The following is a 24,219-nucleotide window of genomic DNA, read 5'->3' as shown; positions in this document are numbered from 1 at the left end:
GGTTACTGCGTTTCTATATATTGTGTTAAGTTAGCATGAGTTTATTAAATGTTTAAACAGCATATTTTCCTTCGGCTTCAGTTTGCACACGACACCTAATTGTTATTGTAGCTTTCAACCTAGACGAAAGATGTGATTTATTTGAGAATAATATGTTATTGCTCTGATATCAGTTGTGCTTGGTACACTTGGTACAACTGTCTGCACACTGAGAACTGCACCCTCTAAGAATAACCTAACACAAGGTTGCTGAAGGCCTGATCCTCGCACTACATTAGACATAACACAAATAATGTTTCTGCCAACATTGGGCTCTACGCGGGTTTAAGATAGAGTTACAGGGAATGAATCGACACACTTGATGCTTCGCATGCAGAGAGCCGGTAGCTGTTGATGTGATCTGCTCCTACTGACCATTAGAGGTATGGGCCCGCCCATACTAAAAACCCAAATAAGACCTTCTTAGATATAATATAGTATGCTAAATAGGGTGCGCGATATATAGGTGATACCGAATTTCTATAGATTTTGCATTATAATATGCTATCACCGTTCGCTTACTATGGACTAGTGACTATTCTGATTACTCCGATTGTTATAATATGTATGTTGATATTATATAAGATACTGCGTTTGAGAACCTTGCATTGAAAAATAAACATTTCAAACTTGCACGTGTGTTCTTTGACTCCTCGTTTTGGTTTGTAATGATTATATTACGAAAGAGTGTTCATGTGTTCCACGATACCTGAGGTACCCTAAGTTCATGTTCTGGATTGTCTAATACATTGGGAAGTAATTAGTACCAATGAGACACTGTAGCTTGCTTGGTAAGGGGATTTCTGAAACTAAGGTGAGTTTTGGGTCACCCTAACTCACCCAGGTTCTAGATCTCTGTGCACAGTTCTGTGGGAGAACGGAAACCCTGCTACACTTACAGACGGGATAACCCCTCTTTGGCTCAATGAGTTTGATGTGCTTGATGTAATCATTTCATTCTGAAATCTCTACTCTGTCCAGATCTATTGTTGCAGTACTCTACCCTATGCTAATAATATCCTTAATGTATGTTGTGTTTTTAAACTGGAAGATGTCTTGTATCTTCTACTCTCACCTCCTCCACCTCACTTTGGTTTACTCCATCCTTCTGATGTTCTAAACAGTCGCATCGTGAAGATTTGATTTGGTCAGTTGGCCTCTGAGATGTAGGGCTACACTCAATGGTGTCTCCCTTTCACTTCAGAATTAAAGTTCTTCCTTTGCCTTCATTTGCTTCACAAAGTCATTTTAACCCTTTTCCTATTCTCTCAACTGTGGCAACTTGTATTCAACAAACAGAGTATACCTGTAGGAGGAGAGGCAACAACGACAAAGTTCTAGTCCCTGCATAGTCTGATGCGTTACATTAAAAAGATCAAACAAATCTGAAACATGCATGTGTTGAAAAAGGTAGTTCCCCAACCCTTTTACAAGGATTCCCTTGCTTCTTCATCGGAGATTAACATGCATTCCAAAAGGAGGATCCATATCAGGGTGTCAGTGTTAAGGGATGTTACTAAGCAAAAAAAATCACAAAGAAGAGACAAGGGAATGAGCCTTCTCTGACTCCCCTTCCAAGATTTATAACTCTCTCTAGAGAGGACTAATAAATACATTACAAAATCTGAGCTGAGTTAGAGGGTCTAATCTAGCTCCCTATATAATCTATGACTAATTCGTACCACAAGAGACAAGAAGAGAGGGAAAAATTACTTTTCTTAATACTGCCCTCACACACTATGCAGTGTCATGCTTCATCATAGGGCTGCATCAAACGTCCACGTTAATGAAGAAGTAAAGTGGTGAGGCAGAAAAGAAAAAGGGAAATAAAAAAACAAGTGTGAAGGAAGAATATTCCCTCTAGAAGGGATCATAAAGTGCAGACAAGTGAAAGTAAAACTGTCTAAGGAGATACCAACAGTTACATTTATTCTTGGTTCCCCTTGGCAGGATTAAAAATCAACCTTGGGATACGTAGGAGAGATAAATGCCCCTATTTCTCAGCTGCAAGAACCAACATGTTTCGGCCTATCTCAACTGCCCCCATGGGACAATGCGGCCTTTGTCAGTGTGTAGATTCCATATTTATTGTGGTCTTCACCACCAATAGGGTGTTAAGGTAATAGAAACAGGAGATTCTCCGGTTCACCTTCTACGCATTACATAGAGGTAAACCTTTCTGTAAAACAAATAACAAAACGATTCCAGTGCTGCATTCCATTAGCATACTCTCCCCTCATCCCTCAGTTCTAGCCTCTTTTTCTCTTCATCCATGTACGACACAACGATAATCTCTACTACTTTAAAAGTTCTCATTTTAATGGTAAAAAGTGGTCAGCACCACCGTGCTGTTTCAATATCAGCACTCCCACACATCAGTGGGGTTAAAAAGACCATGATGAGACCCGAAGTCCACTCATTCTCAGCCATAGGTCATTCACTATGCAAATTCAAATGTACGTCATGTACCCCAGGACCCCCCCTCCACGGGTGATCGCTCCCATTGACGTAAATGCAAATCAAAAGCTTTTCTTACCCAAGTTTAAAAGCAATTCTCTAATCAGGGACCATCATGGGACCGTGATTTTGTAGTCACACTTTATTAAAATAGAAACACCAGAGCCCCCTCCCCAAATCTGGTTTGTTATAAGGGTATAGCCTAGTCCTTGAGCCTGCTCGTGGCTGAGTCTGTGTTTCCACCCCTTATTATCAAGAACGCAGTGCAGATAGCACCGAGGGATCCCCCTCTCACAGTTTCAAATTTACAGTTCCAAGACTATCACACCAGCCCCTATATTCTTTTCACATTCCTAAATTGGACCCCTGCTTACTACTCCAAAGATCAGCTTACGTCCTTTTTCCAGTCTAGGTCCACCGATGATACCAGCATTGTGATTTCCTGGTGTTTAGGACCCTGCTGGTATCGGTCACGTGGATGGACCAGAATGCAATTAAGGGAGAGCGAGAGCTGCAACGCTAAACCTCTCGCCTGGTGTATCCTCTCCCTCGCGGCCATATTGAATTGTTGCGGCGTAGCTTATTCCGTCTTACAATGCCAACTGTAGTACATGATCATTTAAAGGCATCTATATGATTTCCATATCCTGTATTTAACTAGCATTGGCCAAAAGGAAAAAACATATTTTAATATTCAAGAAGGTCCTCCTAGTGATTCCTGTAAAGAAGTCCCAGCCAGAAATCAGGCTCGTTTTAGTTGATAAAGGATAATATCTTCCCAGAAGTCAATCCACATAATATTATTTGAGGCCAACTTCTTTCAATTATTCATAATCCCATATAGTTGAAACCACGGAATACAATCATTAAGGCCCCTCGTTCAGCCCTTTAGTCTGTCCACCCACCGTTGTTCTCTAATGAGGAGAAAATTTGTGGTTACATTAGGTGGAATAAATGATCTGTCAATCACAGTCCAGGACAGTACCCCATATCTTTAAAGTGTGTAATGAGCCTGGTATTCGTTTTGTTACACCGTATGATACTCATGTGCTCTAGTCTAATATACGTGTTTTGACCCGACGGGTAGTCATACCAACATATTGCATGTTACAAGGGCATTTCAACAGATAAATAACGTTATCTGAATTACAGGTAGTATGTTTTCACTGCTCCCAAGGTTGCCGTAAGCCATTCAGTGACATTGGACATGCTTTGCAATAGCCACAGGCATAATGGCCCATGACAAGTGGTAGGTGCCTTTGGTGCTCACTCCCTATCTCTAAAGTTTGTTGTGCCCTGGGTCGTGTGTTTACAATGGTGTCTTTTATAGTCCCACTTTTTTTAATGGAAAGAGAGGGAATGGTTGATTAAGTACGTTGGAATTTAAATTGCGCCAATTCTTTTGCACTATCTTTTTCATCAGGTTCAGTGTGGTGTTGTATGTAGTGACACAGATGATTCTCTCTATCTGTTCTTTTTCATGTGTTTCAAGTAGCGCTTCTCTATTGCTGTTCTTGGCACGTTTTTGAGCCATCTGGATCACTCAATCAGGATAGTCTCTTTCCCATAGCTTGTCACTCAGTAAAGCAGCCTCTTTCTTGAAGTCTATTAATGCAGAGCACAGGAACTACCCGTAAGGGAGATTCTCCCTTAGGGATCGGGGCTGAAAGTTTTTGAAAGATAATAGGTTGTTACTAAGCAACCATTCTCAGGGGAGAAAGCTACCACATTTGCATCACACATACAACATAGCCAACAGTACTATGCCAAGTCATTTTTGTGTGTAATTTACACTTATATTGGATTTCTTGCAAAGTGATCATCCAACATAAGTGTTTCTACCTGTTCTACCAAAACCTTGTGTGACCCTGAGAGGTGGATTTTTTTCAGGTAATGTGTTTTCATATTTATCCTCCCTTTTTGCTATTTTCTGAGAATGGTGCTTTGTACTTAGTCAAGGATCGGTAGTGTAGGTAGCACCCGAATTGTTTACCTGATCAACAGCAAAAGAGTGGCGGTGGACTCTTTTATTGATAAAACACCTCTACATTGTGCAATTTTCACTATGAACTAAAGCAAGGTACAGTCACAAGCAAGGGATGCTGATTCTCGGAGAAGCTGAGCTGGATACGGTTGTTGGTTTTATCAGTGCTCTTAGTCTATCTAAACTCAAGCACCTGATAGCTGTTCCCTCTTATGTAGTCCATTATTTGGTTCAGGATAATTGCCCTCTCCTGGGTCATTGTGTGGTCCTCATAACCTTTGAAAAGGTATCTGTGTTGCACCATTTCCAGCAAGGCAGCAAGTGTGTCTGGAGCAGTTCGTAGGTATGCCTTTTCTGAGATTTTGGCTTCTCTTAGTTTGTCTGCATGAGTAAAGACAACAGTTGTGAAATTTTTCCATCTCGGTCCCAGGAGATCCTGTAATGAAAAAAAAGTTCAGTTAAGTTCTCTCATATCCTCTACTGTTATAAAAATAACATTTTCTGACGAGTCAGAACACTGTTTTTGGAATTGGTAGTCGCATTTTGAGTAACCTGTATCATTTTATTTATGTGTTAATATAGTTCTGTCTTACCAGAAATATATTAGCGTGATTCACATATAAATACATTTTCAGACCTATATCTCTTACAGTGAAACTATGTGAACAAATTTCGAAAAATAATCAAAGGCATGAGTGGTATGGAAACAAAAGTTGGTAAAATCATGACTGAGATAGAAACAAAAATAAGTTACAGTGAGCAGGGAAAATATGGACAAAATTTGGCGAAAGCAGGATGAGAAAATACTAGGAGAAGAAAAGAAAGGGACGGGATGAGCAGGAGTACATAGAAAAAGAATAGTGGTGGTGCTGGAGTGTGAGAGAGAGTCTGAAAATCTAAGGAGTGAAAGTGGAGAAGAAGGGAGGGAGGGAAGAAAAGGTGGTGTAGATGCAAAATATCTCTCGGGAAAGGGCAAGGAGCAGTCAGAAGATGATGAACAAGGTTAATAATGGAAGAAACTATTAAAGAGGGGGATAACAGGTCTAAGAAAGGCAATACGCATTAAAGAAAGAGCCAGTTTGTGTTGAGTGAAGGGCAACCATATAAGGGAAGGAAGGAAGAGTGGGGTAGAAAAGAGGAAGAATAGGGAAAAGTGTACTTAAAAGGAATGATGAGGAAAAGAGAAAGCTATTGCATAGGCAAGAAAGATTTTAGCGACAGATATACTTTTTTGTCATGCAGCACAACGTAGCAATGGCAGCTTCCTCCGCTGCTTTGTGGAAACGAAGAGAATAGAAATGCGTAATATTTACTAAGATATGGTGCCCTTCTGCTCTCTCTCAGTACTGGTGCGCTGTGTGCTGCTTTGTGCCAATGCAGGCACTCTTGCTCCATAACAATTCTTTGACTTGTTATTTTGTAAAGTGAAGTAATTCAGAGATGTATTATATTTGGATACGAGAGAGAAAATGAGGTCGTTTGGTGATTTGGTGTCAAGTTGGTCTGTTGAGAAATGCTGATTTTGTTTTTTGTATATTAAAGTTTTTTGTAAATAATGTCTTAATAATTCTATCTCCGGGCAGTATTTATTTTTCATCAAAAGCTTTGTTTATTTAGACTGTAATCTATAACACCATGAATACATCCTAGAATAATACATACAATAAAAAGGTTAAAGATACATCCAATAAATAATACATACAATGACGAAAAATAAATAAATCTGGGTTGGGGATCTCATAAAAATCCACCAGTTCCCATGCGTGTTATCTTCCCCTGTATTGCAATGAAAACTCTCCCAATGGCACATGTAACATTCAAAGACCTCATATTCACCAACAGGCTAAGGGCTTGATCACAATTTGTAATTATATATTTTATAAACAATCCAGTAAAATGTGTTCCCTTTACATTTTGTCTTCAGCCCACGAATGCACTTACCCTGCTCATCTCCCATTGCTGCTACCATCTTTAAGGTTCCAGTCCAGTTAGCCTCCTAAGGTTAATACTTCTATCCCATACTGGAATTTAGGGCAGGCCATTGCATTAAAGTCAGACAATATAGGGCGCTGGGATAGCCCACCATACTTCCAACTAAACCATTTTAAGCTCCATACTGTGGTTAATGTGGTTATTTTAAATGATTCAACATGATCTCTCCAATTTCACTTTGTATCAAGCCACATGCCAAGGTATTTATATTTTTCAACCACATTCACCATGTTCCCGCCCCAGTATCAATTAAACCCTCCCTTACCTTTCTCTAACACCATTGCTTCAATCTTGTCTAGAATAACAGTGAGCCTTTAACTTGAACAATAATCATGGAAGTGGAAGACGTCCAATTTCTTTTGTAACCCTATGTCCATCATGTCCACTATCATCAATTCATCAGCGTATAGTAGGCATGGGAAGTGGGTACCATTCATTTTGGGGGAAAGGCCACTTACTTCCTATAATGTGTTTGGTAAGTCTGCCAAAAACAAGGAGAATAATAGGGGAGCCAGGACACAACTCTGTAGTAGACCATTCTTAATGTGGAGAAGTGTGGCTCAACGGTTAGAGCGGCAGACTCTGATGCAGAGGTCTGGCCCGGAACAGGGTTCAATTCCCGCCTCGGCAGGTCTGGGGCTCAATTTCCTCGGACCTGATAATTCTCGCCTCGGTGCCTATTCTAATCATGAGTCCCACTCTGCAACTCTGGGCAATAGCTTGCTTAATCTCCACAACGGCCCCAACAGCGCTGGTATGCCTGGCTTCACCTTGGGGGTGCCCAGGAGTGGACATTTCACAGGGAAAAGCCAGGAAGGGTTCCACAGCGGTATGCGTACAGCGCCAGGAAACCCCGGTTGGGGTATAAGTGTGCTATTCAAATTCATAATATGTACTTTGTTTCCTTCAATAGGGTCACTTTAGTGTCTAATGTCACTCGAACCCAATTCTGACTATGTAGCTTATGAAGAAGTAAGAGGAGCTCCTTATGAATACTAAACCCCCTCAGCATTTACCACTATAACCTTCGGTCCACTAGGTGGAAGATGGCACCGAAGTCAACAAAACGATTGGCCCTTTAGATCAATTGACTTCCTTGCCATTGTCTATAAACTAAACCAATGATCGATGGTTGAGTGGCCTTCCTTAAAACCACCTTGCTCATTCGGAATTATGTTATTCTCTTCCACCCAGTTCTTTGCTAGGCCTAACAACACTGGAGAAAACTTTTCCCCCCACACCTAGTAGGCTAATTAAGTGGTAATTTTTTTTTAATCATTATTTTTGTAAAACATGAAAACAAGCTTCAGATAATCATCATCTACGAGATTACAGTACAGGATAAGTGGTAATTCTTATGCAACGTGGCATCATCCTTCTTATAAATTGGCCTAATTATCCCACCTTTCCAACTTTCTAGAAAATGCCCGGGCCAAGGCCTTTTGAAAGCGGACATAAAAACAACGTGAACTGGTGGGCAAGCTTTTATTATTATTGCTGGGAGGTTGTCTCTTCCCACGGTCTTAGTTGACTTGAGGGCCTGGATAGTTCTTTTAAGAGTGAAATGCTACCCAGTCTCATCACCAACCTCCTCATCGTCGCTACCATATATATTAAACGACTGGTAAACCCAGTCACCTTTGCCTACGAGACATCTCATTTTCCCTGACCAGCTCCCTTCCCATACCAGCTGCCTAACATTTCGTGATAGTATTTGTACCAATCACCTCTTACATGTTTTGCCAGTTTTGACTTGTAAAATCAATTTTCCTTCTCCTCAACATGTTTTTGTTTTAATTTTTGCATGGCGGAGTTTACCCGCTATTACCAGATCATGCTTTTTCTTATGCAATCTCTCCCATTTTCGTATCCTTAGTTTTAACCTCCTACAATCCTTATTAAACCAACCATTTCCTTTGCCCTAAATAGTCTGCTCATGTTCCTTTTTCCAGGCTCCCAGGCTAAGTCTTACCCTCAAACAGTTAACGACCTGCCCTACCACTTGATCATACCATGTTGAAATGTCACCCTGGCCCTCCGGTGCGTCTAGCACTGTATAATCTATTTTAAAATCATTAAGTACTTTTAGACTTTCCTCTGATATACATGTTGTTATGCCTCAGGGGTACTCCACTTGCAGAGGGACAACTTCATCTCTTTGATCATGCTGACCTGCGCTAAACATTAACTGTAAGGGTCTGTCATCACTACCCCCGGTATGCAGCACTTCGGACTCTTCCACCGCGAAAAAGTGCCAGGCATTGATAAAAACATTGTCGATTGGACAAGCGTGGTTTCCTACGCACTATGTCTGACCAGCAGGGTGATGGGTATCAACCCACCCATTTAAACTAAACAAACCTATAGACCCTAAAAACATTACTAGGGTTTCATTGCACGCCGAGCCACAGGATCTTGGAAAGATGGCTAGGGGTACCTGGGTAACAGATAGCAGGTCTTTGTACATCTGGTCACTGGAGGTTGGGTCTAACTCGTGATTAAAATCCTCTTAAAGTATTACCAACGGAGTTGAATTTTCTGTACATATTGCCTCTACGTCTTCTTCTAACAACCCTAGCTACAACGCATAGGCTTCTGCATTCCCTGGTTGGATGTAAATATTAATCGCAATTATATATATCTTTGCCTTTGTACCACTATAAATCTCTATCTGGCATGCCAATATCTGTCGACTTTTAACCTTCGGCACAATCATTTTATTGACTACTTTTGTAAATACTATTTTAAATAGCCTGCCCGAAGGCCAACCTGGACCCAGATGCCTAGCATCTTTATAAAGCATTAAAAATCTGTCTGTTTGCACAGCTAGGTCTTCTGTAGGCACATAATCTCTTACTTTCCCAACATTTCTTTAAAACGGTTTTGAGTCAAAAGCTTCCTATAACCCCCTACATTCCAAGACAGTGGCTTCCAGGCTGTGCGAAGTCCGTAGTCCCCAATCCAGATCACCCATAAACCACCTTCCATCATCCCCGAGACTTGATACCAAGACATATAGGTACCTAAAGTAATTTCTTAGCTTGAGGCCCTTGTCTCCCCTTGCTGTGGGCACTCATAGGCCACCTTCCTGTTGGCTAGTAAATGTCCTACTATTCTGGACTCTCTGCAACAAATCCTTACTTGGGTTAAGCTTAAACCTGCATGGTTTGTCAGGGCACTATGGCCCCTCTTCATATCCATCCCTACCTCGCTCACATATACCAGTCTCATGCCTTCTTTCCATAGCTCTTCCTCCACCCTCACCAGGATCAGCTTGTTACATTTTGAATAAAAGTGAACCGTCATAATCTCTTTTACCTTCCGGTTTGTTGTAAACCCTATCTGCTCTACATCTTCTGATACAATTTCACACAAGCTTGGGCATTTAGCCAATGCTTGCAGAAGGGGAAAGTGATTCAAGGGCTTAAGTTTTCTTCATTGTTTCAAACCTTCCACTCTTTGCTGGGGTTCAAGGTATAAACATAAACTGTCCCCTTTATTGTTCACTTCACCTCCTGGTCTGTCTTCCACCCCTCACTTTCATCTCCCCTAACCAACGATAAGCACCCACTCTTCACAGGTTATTCTAGACTGGCCTCCCTCCAATGACTTGTTCTGGGAGCCACACTCTTCAGCCTGCGTTTCTCTCTGTCTCTGGCTTGGGGATCCCTTACCCTATCATTTTCAGGATTTGGGAGTTGCATCGTGTCAGGCCTTAACTGTCTGCGCCCTTCTCCCTAGAACCTTCATTCCACTCAAGGTACCATTTGCCCTCTTCCGTCCTCCGCATTCACTCTTCCCTAGGGGATCAATCTTTGGGGCCCTAAGCAGTTCTTTCCTCCAGTTAACCTTTTTGGCACCTTTCTTTTAGCTCGCTGCCTTTACTTTGCAAATTTTTCTTACTCTGGGTATATTGCCCTTGAACCCCTGATACGCTCCCTGTTTTCTCACCAACATAGGTTATTTCCATAAATATACCATTGGAAAACTTGCTGTATTTTTGGAGGCTGCCTCTCCAACTTCTGAAGACACACACCTCCTGTTCCTCTGTCTCTATCATGGGTCTAACTAAGCTAGGCATACAGTTATTGGTTTGTTTTAACTCTCCTGCAATCGCCTGTAGCTGGCTCTGCTGAGCTTTACCTAGCCCATTACCATCAATGCTTCCAATATTTCCTTTAGCGTTTTCTGCATTAAAAACATCACCTCTAACATAGATGAAGAAGGGGTTGCTGTGATATCAGAACCCAAAGAGGTCTGTGAGGGAGCGGAGGGGGAGGGGCTCTGCCGAGAGTTGACTCATCTACCTATTTCATCCAATGACCTATTCACCCCTCTCCCACTATTACTCTCCCTTAGACCATCCTCTTCCTGGGATGGACCCATTGCTGTCCACAGTAAGACTTTTAACCACAAAGGAAGAGAGGCAATGTGATGAGAACAACCTAGGTTTAGCTGCTTGGATTCAGACCAGAGCTGCCGTCAGGCGAGTTATCAATCCTGTCGGATACCCTGGTGTACCCGAGACACCAACCACCTCCAATCTTGGATCGTGGCTACTTCAATTCGCTTACAGAGCTTACGGGCTCTTCTTCCAATACACAGCCGGACTCATCGTGCTGTTTTCCATTGGTGTTTAAGTCACCCCCTTCATGAGTCCCCCATGGTCCTGATGAAGACCCCCCAATAAGGCTGAAGTCACCTTTACGATTACAAGGGTTAAAACGTCGACAGATTGTGTTATTATTTATCAAACATAGGCAACAGAGATAATGTATCTGTACCTACTGTGTTATCACCTCTAACATGCATTTGCTAAGTAATTGGCGGGATAGGTTCTACAATGCTTGGATGTATGTATAACACATTACCTTCCATCTCCTTTACACCATCACACAATCCTTCCTAAACACTCACCCCCCTTTCCTCTCCTCTAGAGCACCAAGTTTATGATTCTGATTCGTACATTTATTGTATTATCTAATTGATTCATTCTTACTTTTTCGTGTTTGTGAGGAAATTAAATCACAATTATTCATTGACTTTTTGTGGTGATGTCTAAATTGTTGTTTTTATGCATGTTTGAATTTGTTTCTTTCAAGTTGGAATGTAACTGAATCCCACTGTGACCATTCCTTTGATGTACCATAAGTTTAGGTAAAAGCAGTCCCCGCGCCCCCAGTCTCTTTGTCCAACTCATTCCCTAAGGCGTGGTTCAAATTCAACACTGGGTTCAGCAAAATTGAGTCACTTATTACATTCTCCTCACTCACACCGATTTCTTTGGTGAGCAGTTTTTTTCAACAAAGCAGACTGACCAAAGGTACTAAGGTTTCCTTTTAACCGCATCGCTGCTGCGGTTATTTTTGCGCTGTGCGGCTGTTTTCAATTAACCGCGATACATGACGAGCTCAGCTCGTCATCCGCACACGTCACCCGTGGCTGATGACGAGCTCAGCTCGTCATCAGCATCGAAGGGGTTAAAGTACTTCCCTACAGACTATTTTATGGATTGTCCCAAAGGAGTCATACCTGTTTCCTCCTTAGGTCTCACAGGGTTACCGTGGGGTCTTCACTCTTTTGAGCATTACCACCTCATGCTTTCGCTTAACTCTGAGACTTTTCCCCTCAAACTGTGTCCTTAACGGCTTAAGCAATGCCAATAGACGGTCTACATTCCAGCACTTACCCCCTGCCTTCTCACACACAGGACAAATCATCGGATGATTATCATCCACACAGGTCCGTCCTCTGCTGCTTTCCCCAGCCAATTACTAGAACACGCTTAACTGGTACCAAAGAGTTCCAAAATGTTCCAAACGCCTTTTGCCCTGAGCAGGGACTTAATTTCTGGCCACAAACTCTTTCCCCTTCAGGGGAGATATGGAGGGCAGACACTGCCAGATTTCTAACCCAAGGACGAGGCTCTACCCCTTGTCCGGAAGCTCAAGTTCCCCAACAAATTTCCAAAAGCAGTAAACAGTGGTAACAAGCATTTACAATGCAACGGTTTTGCCTTTGGAAAAGTTAGAGCTATTGGCATTGTAAATGACAAAATTTGTATTTATGTGTTGGTTTTGAAAACAGATAAATAAATGGCATTCTCATTTACAATGCCAATAGCTCAAACCTGCGTAAATGCTAGACCAATTGCTTTGCAGATGCTTGTTTAATGTCACGCTTCATACTGAAGACTACCTAGCTTTCAAGCTTCCCACGTTTTAGGAGGTAGGGGGCTGAGATTCAGGGAAAATAAAAATAAGGTGCTGTTTCCATGGTCACACAAAGTGACCACTAGGAAAGCTAGGACCTGAACTCAAGTTTGCAGGTTTTAAAGCAAGCGACATAGTGCCAGATGTAGGTAGGCCAATACCGGTCGGTAAAGGCCGATTTTACCGAATTTCGTCCGTTACCGACAGGTATAGGCCTTTTGGGATGTAGGGGACAGAAAATCATCCGAATCGGTAATTTTACCGAATTGATAAAGTTACCGAATCGGAAAATGTACCGAATCTGAAAATAACAAATGGTAAAAATGAGTATTTGAGATGTAGGGAACCTCTGAAATACCGATTTTGACTGAAAATCGGTATTTAAGAGTCTGTAATTACCATGGATTCAAATCAGGTGGTAAACAGGTGCAATGTATAAAAATGGCCCAAAATGCAACATTTTCTCAACAATGGCGGCATTCTATGTAATTGCGAGGCGGCTACGCCTACAGGCAGAAGGTGAGAGGGTCTGGAGGAGGGAGGAGCAGGTGTACAGACAGAGGATCACTCTATTCCAGCTAACTGACCCAGAGATCCTGCAGAGGTACAGGCTGGATCCCCAAACCATCCTGGACCTAATCAGGGACCTCCACCCACTATTGGAACATCCAACCACAAGGGCCCACACCATCCCCCCCATGTCCAGGTGCTGTGCAGCCTACACCTGCTTGCATCTGGAAGTTACCAGAGTGTGGCTGCTGCGGTAGGTGGGGTGTCCCAGAGCAGTCTGTCACGTTTCTTTCAAAAATTCCTTGATGCTATGTTGCAGATAATGCATTTATACATCTGCTTTCCAGCAACGCATGCAGAACTGCTAAGGACAAAGACAGACTTTTACCAGGTGGCGCATTTCCCACACATCATAGGCTGTATTGATGGTACCCATGTACCAATATGCCCACCAGCTGCCACAGAGTACATCTATCGGAACCGCAAATCCAACCACACCATCAACGTTCAGGTGATCTGTGATGCCAAATACGTGATCACTGACATAGTAACTACCTGAATAACAACAAAGCCTGTAAGTCAAATGGTGCTGAGGTATAACAATTGATACTGGTATGTTTGCACATGAGTGAATCCAACAAAAGACTATCAACTGTAGCTGATTAAGTCCTATCAGCCCACCAGATGGCGGAGCCTCATCATGTAGGTCTCCAGTACCAAGGTAAGTGTGCAGTCGCCCGGTTGTAATTTAGCGACGCATCACTAAACCATGGTATGGTCACCACAGTTGTTAGACCAAAAGGTGAGGCTGATATGTGCAGTGCAGGAAATTAAAATAAAGTGAAGTGTGTTAAAATGGCTATCAAGGCAAACAAAGACCTTTATTAGCGTTTGCCTGGACGTCAGATTAAAAATAGTGAAGACAGTGTGAAAAAATCACTGTTTAACTTGCTTGGTAGAAAACAAAGTAAGATATATAAAGGGCCAACATGTTTCTGCCTTAATGTGAAGAGTCACTGGCATTCGTCAGGGCCAAGTTAATATCTGCTACTGCAAGGGCACTATAATATGTGCTGAACTTAAGAAAATTAACAACAAAGTGAACATTACAGAACCATCCTACCACATCTTCTCAGTATTGTTCTGGTGATGCAATAGGTCTTTCCCAACTGTGTGTGGGAAGTGGACCTCACCTCACCCGGCAACTGCTCGGACGGATAAGGCACCGCTCTGTCCGTCGGTACCTTGCGGCTGAATAACGAGCCGAAGGCTCAGCCGCAAGGTACCGACGGACAGAGCGGTGCCTTATCCGTCCGAGCAGTTGCCGGGTGAGGTGAGGTCCACTTCCCACACACAGTTGGGAAAGACCTATTGCATCACCAGAACAATACTGAGAAGATGTGGTAGGATGGTTCTGTAATGTTCACTTTGTTGTTAATTTTCTTAAGTTCAGCACATATTATAGTGCCCTTGCAGTAGCAGATATTAACTTGGCCCTGACGAATGCCAGTGACTCTTCACATTAAGGCAGAAACATGTTGGCCCTTTATATATCTTACTTTGTTTTCTACCAAGCAAGTTAAACAGTGATTTTTTCACACTGTCTTCACTATTTTTAATCTGACGTCCAGGCAAACGCTAATAAAGGTCTTTGTTTGCCTTGATAGCCATTTTAACACACTTCACTTTATTTTAATTTCCTGCACTGCACATATCAGCCTCACCTTTTGGTCTAACAACTGTGGTGACCATACCATGGTTTAGTGATGCGTCGCTAAATTACAACCGGGCGACTGCACACTTACCTTGGTACTGGAGTCCTACATGATGAGGCTCCGCCATCTGGTGGGCTGATAGGACTTAATCAGCTACAGTTGATAGTCTTTTGTTGGATTCACTCATGTGCAAACATACCAGTATCAATTGTTATACCTCAGCACCATTTGACTTACAGGCTTTGTTGTTATTCAGGTAGTTACACAGGGGGTATTAGCCTGTTTGGTCATTAAACACCTCCCTCGGACCCTCTCTTACGAGTTGTTTAGACACTGACATAGTAGCCAAATTTCCAGGGAGTACCCACGAATCCTACATATTCCAAAACAGTGGGATCTATGCACGCCTGACTGCGGGGGAGTTTGGCGAAGGATACTTGCTAGGTGAGACACTGTGTGGCAGAATCGTATTACAGGTAGATGTGTGTGAGCATGTGAATAATGTCAATTTCTCATTACTAATAGGGGACAGTGCATATGCCCTCCGGTCCTTCATCCTCACACCCTACCTCAACCCAACAACACCAAGTCAGAGGCGATACAACCGGGCACACAAAACAACTAGAAACATCGTGGAACGCACCTTTGGCATGTGGAAAAGCAGGTTTCGCTGCCTCCATAAAAGTGGAGGGGCCCGCCAGTACACACCAATCACCTGCTGCAAAATGATTGCAGCCTGTGTAATGCTGCACAACCTGGCGGTCAAGAAGGGGACAGAAGTGGAACTCTCAGATTTTGAGGACCATGACGACGAGTATGCCGTCCCTGAACCACACACATCTGGTGGAGCAACAGCAACTGATGGCAGACACAGATGGGAAGAGGTTGCACGCAACTATTTTTAAGTAAGTAAGGTGACAAAGACAGGCATAGTATGCTACAACACAGGTTTAATTATCAAATCACTTTTGTTATTAAATCAAAAAAGTGTAACAAAAACACATTTTACGGCAATGCTCTGAGTAATGTAGAATTACACTTTCAACTGTGTGAGTCATTTCCTAGATCGCTTCCCAGTAACACTAGGAGGTTGTTCAACCTGCTCACTGTCTTGTTGGCCTGCGGCCTCAGCATGGCGCCTGCTCCTCCTAGTTTCTGTTACAGGGGTGCTTCCAATGCTGCTCCTGCTCGTGCTCTCCTCACTGATAGGCACATCCATTGCAGCTGTGTGCGCAGTTTGGGTATTCAACGGTGCCTCCAGAGCATTGGTCACCCTGTCCATGCCCCTAGTGACCTCATTAGTGTTTTGCATCATGGCCTCCTGCATGTTGGAGCTCCTCCTGCATAACAGGGATGCAGCAGTGGCCAGGCGGTTGATGGCTGTACTTCGGACATGTGCACAACGCCTATCCCTGTCCCTTGCAGCAAAGTCATTGTCAAGTTTTGTGCATAGTAGCTGCACCGAGTTGTTTATTCCTCGCATCCCTGCAGCCATCTCGTTGTTTACCTGCACCATCTCCTTGTTGACCTGCACCATGTCCTTGTTGTCCTGTACCATCTCACTGATGCTCTTTCCTATCTCCCCAATGTTGCTATTCAGGGACCTCAGCTGTCGTTGGCATGCCTGGATGGCTCTCCCCTGCATCCTCTGTATCTGGACCATGCTCCCCTCCAGACCAAGGAACACACTTCGCCCCTCAACTGGTGCATCTCCTGGCCTTTCCTGCACTCTGCGGCGTCTTCCACTACTATGGGCCATCCCTGCACTGGAGTGTGTTGTGCAAGGGCTCGCTGGTACAGGCAGGTTCTGTTGTCCCTCACCCTCCATGTCAGCTGCCACGGACTCAAAATCGGGAGTGTACCCACAACATGCCTCCTGCCTGGCTGTGTTGGGGGTATCACATCATGCTGTGATGCAGGCATCTCTGGTGATGAGAGCAGGAGTGGGGACTGAGATCTGCTAGGGGTTGCCAGCAATTCTTGGGCCATTTCTGTGTCCTGGCCAGTTGGATGGCTACTTGAAGCAGCTTTCTCCTGTGGTACGTTGGGGGTACTTTCTCCTGCATCCTGACTCTCCTCCCTCTCAGGTGGTGTCCCTTCAGCCTCCTGCGAGCGCCTACGAGAGGTTTCACCTGTGGACATATGAGCGTACATTAGCTAAGCGCTACTGTCTCACAGTCACTACAATAAAATAATTTTCACTTTGGCCATGTTCTGTATGCAGTCATTACATGTACTAGTTGGTTGGTGTGCTCTATGACATGGCCTAACATTTCCTGTCTACATATCGCATCATGCATTGGTCCAGTGTATTGCTAGCAGTACTGGAATTGGGTTTACTTGCCCACTAAGGGTACAGGTAAGGGTTATGGTATGGGGGGGAATGCTGTGCATTTCTCTTACCTTTTTTGCTTGCAGCTCTGGCCGAGCTGTCTACGTCTTCCAGTCCGCAGACGCTCTCCGTTTCAAGGGTTGAGGCCACCATCTCCTCCAGGTCAGTCAGGGGGGTGGGGTGCTGGGTTCTTGCCTCCGCCTGTTTTATTTGCCTGCTTGTGTAGTTCTGCCATTTTTTGTTGTTGTTTGGCTCCTCAGGTCATAAAACCGTTTTTTAAGGTCCTCTGTATCCCTGCTGGTGACCCCCACAGCATTCACTTTCTCCATGATGTTCAGCCAGATTTTTCTTTTGGCTGATTCAGCCACAGTCAGGGACTGTCTGCCAAACAATTTGTGGTGCACCCTGACCACCTCCTCCACAAGGACCTGCAGCTCCATACTGCTGAATTTTAGTTTCCTCCTCCTCTCAGGCTGCTCTTTCTCTTGGCTGCTTGTCATTTTTCACTTTTAAAAGTGCTCCAAACCCTTTCTGCTGTTCCTGCACTCTGCTCTGCTCCAACTGCCTTTCCAGAAGGTTCTGATTAGTTGCAGCTGCCTGTGTAGCCACTTCCTGGTAGGGAGGGGGAGGGTGGTGGCACATGATTGGCGGCCTACCTGAGTTTCACTTTGGTTAGGTTAATACCGATTCGGTAAATTCCGATTGTCATATACCAAACTTTACCGAATCGGTATTTTTTACAGATTTTTTTACCTACATCCCATTTTACGATCTTAAAATACTGATTCGGTAAAATTCGGTATTTTAAGATCGGTAAAATTGATTTACCTACATCTGGCCCATAATCTCTAGAATATGTTTAGCAAAAGGAAATTTGACAGGCCTGGGAGAAATTTGCATTATGCTGGCATAATTAGCTTAATTTTGATAATTTTGCGTTAGTATTGTTACACAGAACTCCAGAAATTATGCTATTATGCCACATATACATTTTACATTTACATCGCATAATTATTGGCTATTTGTGGTAACAAAAAAACTACAACGAATGTGCTGTATTTTGTGAAAAAATACCATGAGTGCAGGGTAACAACGTGAATGACAGAGTTCAAACAGCTGTTGTTCAAGTTGCTTTTGTTTTTGTTGCACTGTTTTTTTTAGCACCAAATGCATTCTCGTGTCCAAAGTGGATGTGAGGGCGCATTTTGTGCTAAAATACAGTGCTGTGTATCTGTTTACAATTTAGCGTAATTTCACCCAACTGTGCAAAATAGCAAATCACACGATTTTTGCGTACCTACCCCTAAAACTGATCCTGTATCGCAACTCTACATAGATGTAGTGGTTTCTCCCTAACGGGGTGTACGATCAGTCGTCCACATATTCAGTTATCCTCTTACACCTGTGTGATCTTGGATAAATGCCTAGAAGAGACTGTAAACCTTCATTTCCGCAACACTTTTTAGAGTACTTGGGAAGGAGGTGGAATAGGGTGTGTGTGTGTGTCTGTGTGCATGTCTGCCTGTATGTGTCTGCCTGCATGTGTGTATGTATGTATGTGCGTGTGTGCAATATTCTGCATTAATGCACTGCTCTGCTTTCCTATCTATGTGCTTCGCCTGTTTTATTAGGAAAAGTTGAAAAGCAGCAAGCACTGTTTAAACCTCTTTCTTATTAATAATTCAATTAAAAGGGCCGAAAAGTCCGCAACAATAAGGATCTTTGTGGCAAACAATGTTGTGGCTGTTAGGATTGTGTCTGGAAAAACAGTGGTGAAGATGCTGGTCTGGGAACTAGGAGCCCACCGTCCAATCCCAGCTTCACCATTTCCTCAAAATGTGTGATCTTGGGAGAACCAAGTTATCTTGCTGTGCACTTGTTCTCTTATCCGCCAAAAATTGGGAGCGCTTAGAAACGCAAGTATTTAAATACCGATAGATTTAAATGTTCAACCCTAAGGGGTGACTATCTCTTACCACAGCATGTGATTGATTACAGCTCTCTGGTAATTTGTCCCTGTCTCCAACGGAGTGGCAACATCAATACTCATCGGAGAGATGGAAAACCGGGGGTGTAATCAGAACAATCCCATTAAAAAGGAAGTAATGCTAATGTACCCACTCATTCAACTCAAAGAATGTTTATTTGGAAATTTTTAAAAAAAAGCATGTCCCACCTGACGGTGGATTGCTCGCTGAGCGTCACTTCTCTCTCTCTCCTCTCTCTCTCGAGCGCACACTCTCTCTCACGGCATCTCATAAATCTCCAGCACAGCTGTGTGACATTGTGATTTTGTAGCACTTTGATGCATGCGCTCTGAAAGAAAAATCTGCTTCGGTGGGGCTGGGGAGTGCTGCAGGGCTGGCAGGCGGATCTGCTTGGCGGGGTCTGGCTTTGGCAATCAATCATACTGCAAGCGCCGGCTGATCGTGAAGGCGCGGAAGGTGGTTGCGTGGGGTGGTGTACACTCCGTTCCTTCTGCCCAGTGATGATCACCAAGATGTAACCCCGGAAAGAGCCAAAATAAATAGCTCAGTGGGTTCCACGGGGGCATGGTGACATTGCTAACCGCTTCCTTTGTCATTCTGCATGCTACCGACAAAGTAGCAGCCGGCGTACACGAAAACCAATTAATAATGAACAGGGTATTTTTTAATTCAGAGCTTACATCCCAATGTGACGTCCTTCACGTTCATTTTGAATCTCACGCAGCCAACTCAGTTCGACACTTCTAACAACAAGCATGTACAAGTGGGGCCGGAGACACGGACAGCGGGAGGGGGGGCGGGAACGGGCACACGGACAGCGGGAGGGGGGGCGGGAACGGGCACACGGACAGCGGGAGGGGGGGCAGGAACGGGCACACGGACAGCGGGAAGGGGGACGGACAGCGGGATACAACCATGCGCGACCAGGACGATTTTAGCAATGAGGAAAAACATCCACGTTAAAAAAAAAAAGTACACGCCCACAGCCGCATGACGTACCGAAAAGCCTAAAAATTGCCAGAACGCCCACGAATCTGCTCGCAGAATGACGAGCAGATCTCTCTTCCAATGGCTAGCCTCCATTTATGGAGCTAGCCAATGGAAAGAGAGGGGGGAACAAAGCCACACAGTGTAAGTCATTAGATTTCGCCTGCGCGAAAGGCTGCTTGCGCAGCTTTCGACAGGCGAAACCTAAAAACGATGCGACTCTGACCCCTGAACCATTTTACCGCTATTAAGGGCATCAGCTAGGGAAGCTTCTGGAAGATTACCCCAGCTTTCCCCGTCACTCTTGTCGGCTCTCCCGTTTGGCGTTGCTCCATCTGTTGAGCTAAATGAGCATGCGGGCGGGCACGGGCATAGCAGCGGGGCATCATGGGAGTGGCTCTGTGGCCTCTACGCGTAAGGGAGGAGTGTGTGAAAGTTTTAAGTGCTGTCAAATATTTGAAATTTTTATTAGTGCTCCATCTTTGAGCTTGTGAGTCTTTCTTCTTTTTTTAAAGTTAAAGCGCTTACACGTAAACCAAGGACAATTCGTTTTCTAACTGGTTTTCTTTTATTTTTGGGGTCACTAATGTATTGAATCCTTTTTGTTATGGCCTTATCAGAGCTGTGCTAGGAGAGGTTTATGTCATTTGAAATCACAGTTACAGTGCTTCTAGCTGCTGCATACATAGGCCCAGTTTTAATAACATTTTCCTTTGTGGTGGTTGTGCCACTTTTTTAGCACAGCCACAACACAAAATGCTAGTCAAGATATAGAATGCCATGAAAGGGCCCATTTGCATCGCTTTGTAAAAACAAATGAAAAAATAAGCAACTCTCTGCACTTGTTGCATTACATTACAGCATACAAAAAAGTGATGGATGGAATGCTCGAATTATTCTCTGTCTCTGGTAATTACTTGGCCCGCATCCCAGTCCAATGTCATTTTGCACACCATGCGTCTTCAGTTTGCACCCAGCCATATGCAAATGAGTTTTGATCCTGCTCCAACAGAAACAGTCCAGCCTGAACTCTCAGGCCAGGTGCTCCCTGAACCAAAACACTAGAAACCCAGGACCGGTTTCACCCTAGTTAGGGCTCACCAGCCAGGGCAACACAGGGGCTTAGTAATCTGGCCGTAGTATTTTGTACTTGAAGGTTAACCTTCCAGTACAAAACCTTGCTAGGCTCATGCAGCCTGGTTGTGCACCAGCACTACAGAGAGAGCAGGATAGTGTCATATGTCTGTAGATATGGTGCTTTCCTGCTCTCTCTCTGTCACACATCGCAGCCACTTTGGCGGCTGACAGCATTGCGCGACAGTTTGGTAAATCCGGGCCATCATGACCCTGATAGACACTAATGGAGCCTATTCACAAAACAGTTTTGAGCACATAAAGTAGCCTCATTTTTCAACTAAGCTGCTAGTTTGGTTGCTTGATCACAGTAGTCGGACAATGTTGCAACACCATGGTATCACATTCAAGCTTGCAAATCTGAATGAAAAATGCGTTCACTAACAGATCACTCATTCATTCATAAGTTACACGTTTGTTCTAATTATTCATTCACACACTCTTAGCACTTTCAAGTCACGTCCTAACATGCTACATGTATCATATGAACTAGACAATATAACATATGTTGTATTAGATACACATATCATCACAATCACATACATGTATTTATTACTGTTATCAATCTAGATGTGTTTTATTTTAAATTCTATATAGTACTATGAATACTTTCAAAACCACTGATATTTCTCTTTTATTTTCGATCGTACATATTTAATATACTTACATACCGGGCCCATGTTTTTCACAGTGTTGCGTCGCACTTGCACAACGCAAGGGGGTGTAAGGGTGACGCAACACTAAAGTCAGATTTGTCAAGCCATGCAGGGCCACCTTGCGTGGCCCTGAATGGCTTGATAAATCTGGAGTAACACAAGGCAGTGCAAATTGCTACCTTACTTTACTCTGCCCCAGGGAGGCGTGCCATGGGTGGAGTGTGGGTGTTACCATGAATCCACCTACCATTAGTGGTTGACCCGCACCCCCGGCAGCCCAGACGCTGGCAGAGATCTTGCCTCCCTCGCCAGGCAGCCCGCTGCTCTGCTTCCGCAGGGCTCTCACCTGGAGGGGGCGACATCAAGGAAATCGATCGAGGGGCTCCTCCGACGACGTGCAGGATCAGCCCCGAGCCTCAGGCCTCCTCCTGGTCCAGGAACCAATCAGGTCACGGGGCCGTGCACGGCAGCCAGGCAGGATGTGGCTGATGATGGGCGCGGCCGCATTACCAATGGGTGCACGACTGGCAGGGGGGCGCGGCCGATGACGCGGCCGGCGCCCCAGTCACGTGACAACACCCTCTCTGTCTTTTCCGGCCCAGCGCGGCCTTCTCTGGCCCAGCGCGGCCTTCTCCGATACCGCGGCAGCCCTCCCCAGGCTCGGGGGCCGCGGCGATGACTTCGGAGCCAACGCTGATTCCTCCCACGAGGTGCCGGGGCCGCGGCGGTGAATTCTGGTCCCCAAGGCGCGTTCAATGGTAGCGCCCCACTTAAGGCACACACACGCTCGAAGCGCATGCAGCGCTTTGGGACTTCGGGCGCCTGAGCCGCAACGATGATTTCTGCAGATCATTTGCTTCCTGGCACAGCACTGAAAGGCAGGTACCTCGGCTGGGGCGCTGATTGGTGCCTGCAGCGCGATTACTCACAGCGCTTGAGTGTCACAACATGCAGGGGTACAGCGACAGTTAGGCTAAGTCCTGGGCTGCGGCTGTGATTTGATGGGCAAATAGCGGTCAAAGGCCACATCGCTGTTTAGCTAAGGCAGATTCCTTCCCCATAGCGTAGGTGGGCACAGCGCTGACAAGATAGCGCTAGGTGGGCACAAAAATTCGGGTAAGACCACCCTAGAGCTGACAGGTCTAACATGCGTCCCCCCAGCCATAAGTGGGGAGAGCTACCCAACCTCTAGGGAGTTCTCATCACTAAGGCGGAAAAACCGAGAGAGACCATCAGCGTTGGCGTGGTCTACTCCAGGTCGATGTTCCGCCCTAAAGTTCATACCCTGGTGGGAAGTGGACCACCTCAACAATTTGGGTTTTTTGCCTCTCATCTGCACGAGCCAGCGAAGGGGTCTGTCTGAATGAGGAAGTGAGAGCCAAAAAGGTATGGCCTCAGCTTCTTCAGGGCCCAAACCACGGCGAAGGCTTCATGTTCTATAGTACTCCACCGCTGTACCCTGGGGAAAAGCCTTCGAGAGATAAAGGCCACTGGCTGGTCTTGGCCTTCCTCGTTCAGTTGGGAGAGCACAGCTCCAATGCCATGCTCAGAGGCGTCTGCCTGCACGATGAATTCCTGGTCGCAGTCTGGAGTCTTAAGCATCGGAGCGGTGCACATCGCATGTTTAAGGGTATCTAAAGCTTCCTGACAGGCAGCGGTCCAAATTACCTTACGTGGTTGTTTCTTGGATGTCAGTTCGGTCAGGGGGGCCACGATGGTTCCATAGCCCTTGACAAACCGGCGGTAGTAACCCTTCAGGCCGAGAAAAGCCCGGACCTCCGTTTGGGTTTTGGGGGGCTCCGATGCCAAGATGGTCTTGATTTTGGCCTGGAGGGGTTGCACCTTACCCCCGCCCACCAGGTGTCCCAGGCAGACAACAGATCCCTGTCCAATCTGGCACTTGCTGGCCTTGATGGTTAGGCCAGCCCGCTGTAGAGCCTGTGGCACCGCCTTGAGATGCTCCAGATGGTCCTCCCAGCTGCTGCAGAAGACAGCTATGTCATCCAGGCAGGCAGCTGAGAAGGCCCAGAGGCCAGAGAACACCTGGTTGACCAACCGCTGGAAAGTGGCAGGAGCATTTATTAGCCCGAAGGGCATCACACTGATTTGAAAGTGGCCCTCGGGGGTGGAGAACGCAGTCTTCTCCTTCGCCCCATCCGCCATGGCAATCTGCCAATATCCTGACGTCAGGTCGATGGTACTCAGATACCGAG

General features: G+C 44.9%; 1 protein-coding gene across 2 annotated transcripts in view; it reads right to left on the bottom strand.

Annotated features, from left to right (window-relative positions):
* Nucleotides 1–933: 933 nt before the first annotated feature.
* The window catches only part of GIMD1 (GIMAP family P-loop NTPase domain containing 1), a 104,484-nt gene continuing 81,198 nt past the window's right edge, over nt 934–24,219 (bottom strand). For both annotated transcript variants that reach the window (XM_086962025.1, XM_086962024.1), the window contains exon 3: nt 934–4,916. In XM_086962025.1, the coding sequence (XP_086818151.1) occupies nt 4,656–4,916 (261 nt within the window). In that variant the 3' untranslated portion in view covers nt 934–4,655. The remainder of the gene's footprint in view (nt 4,917–24,219) is intronic.

Source organism: Lissotriton vulgaris, chromosome 3_1, assembly GCF_964263255.1.
Source record: "Lissotriton vulgaris chromosome 3_1, aLisVul1.2, whole genome shotgun sequence".
Classification (NCBI taxonomy): domain Eukaryota; kingdom Metazoa; phylum Chordata; class Amphibia; order Caudata; family Salamandridae; genus Lissotriton; species Lissotriton vulgaris.
This window is presented reverse-complemented; position numbering and strand designations above follow the sequence as displayed.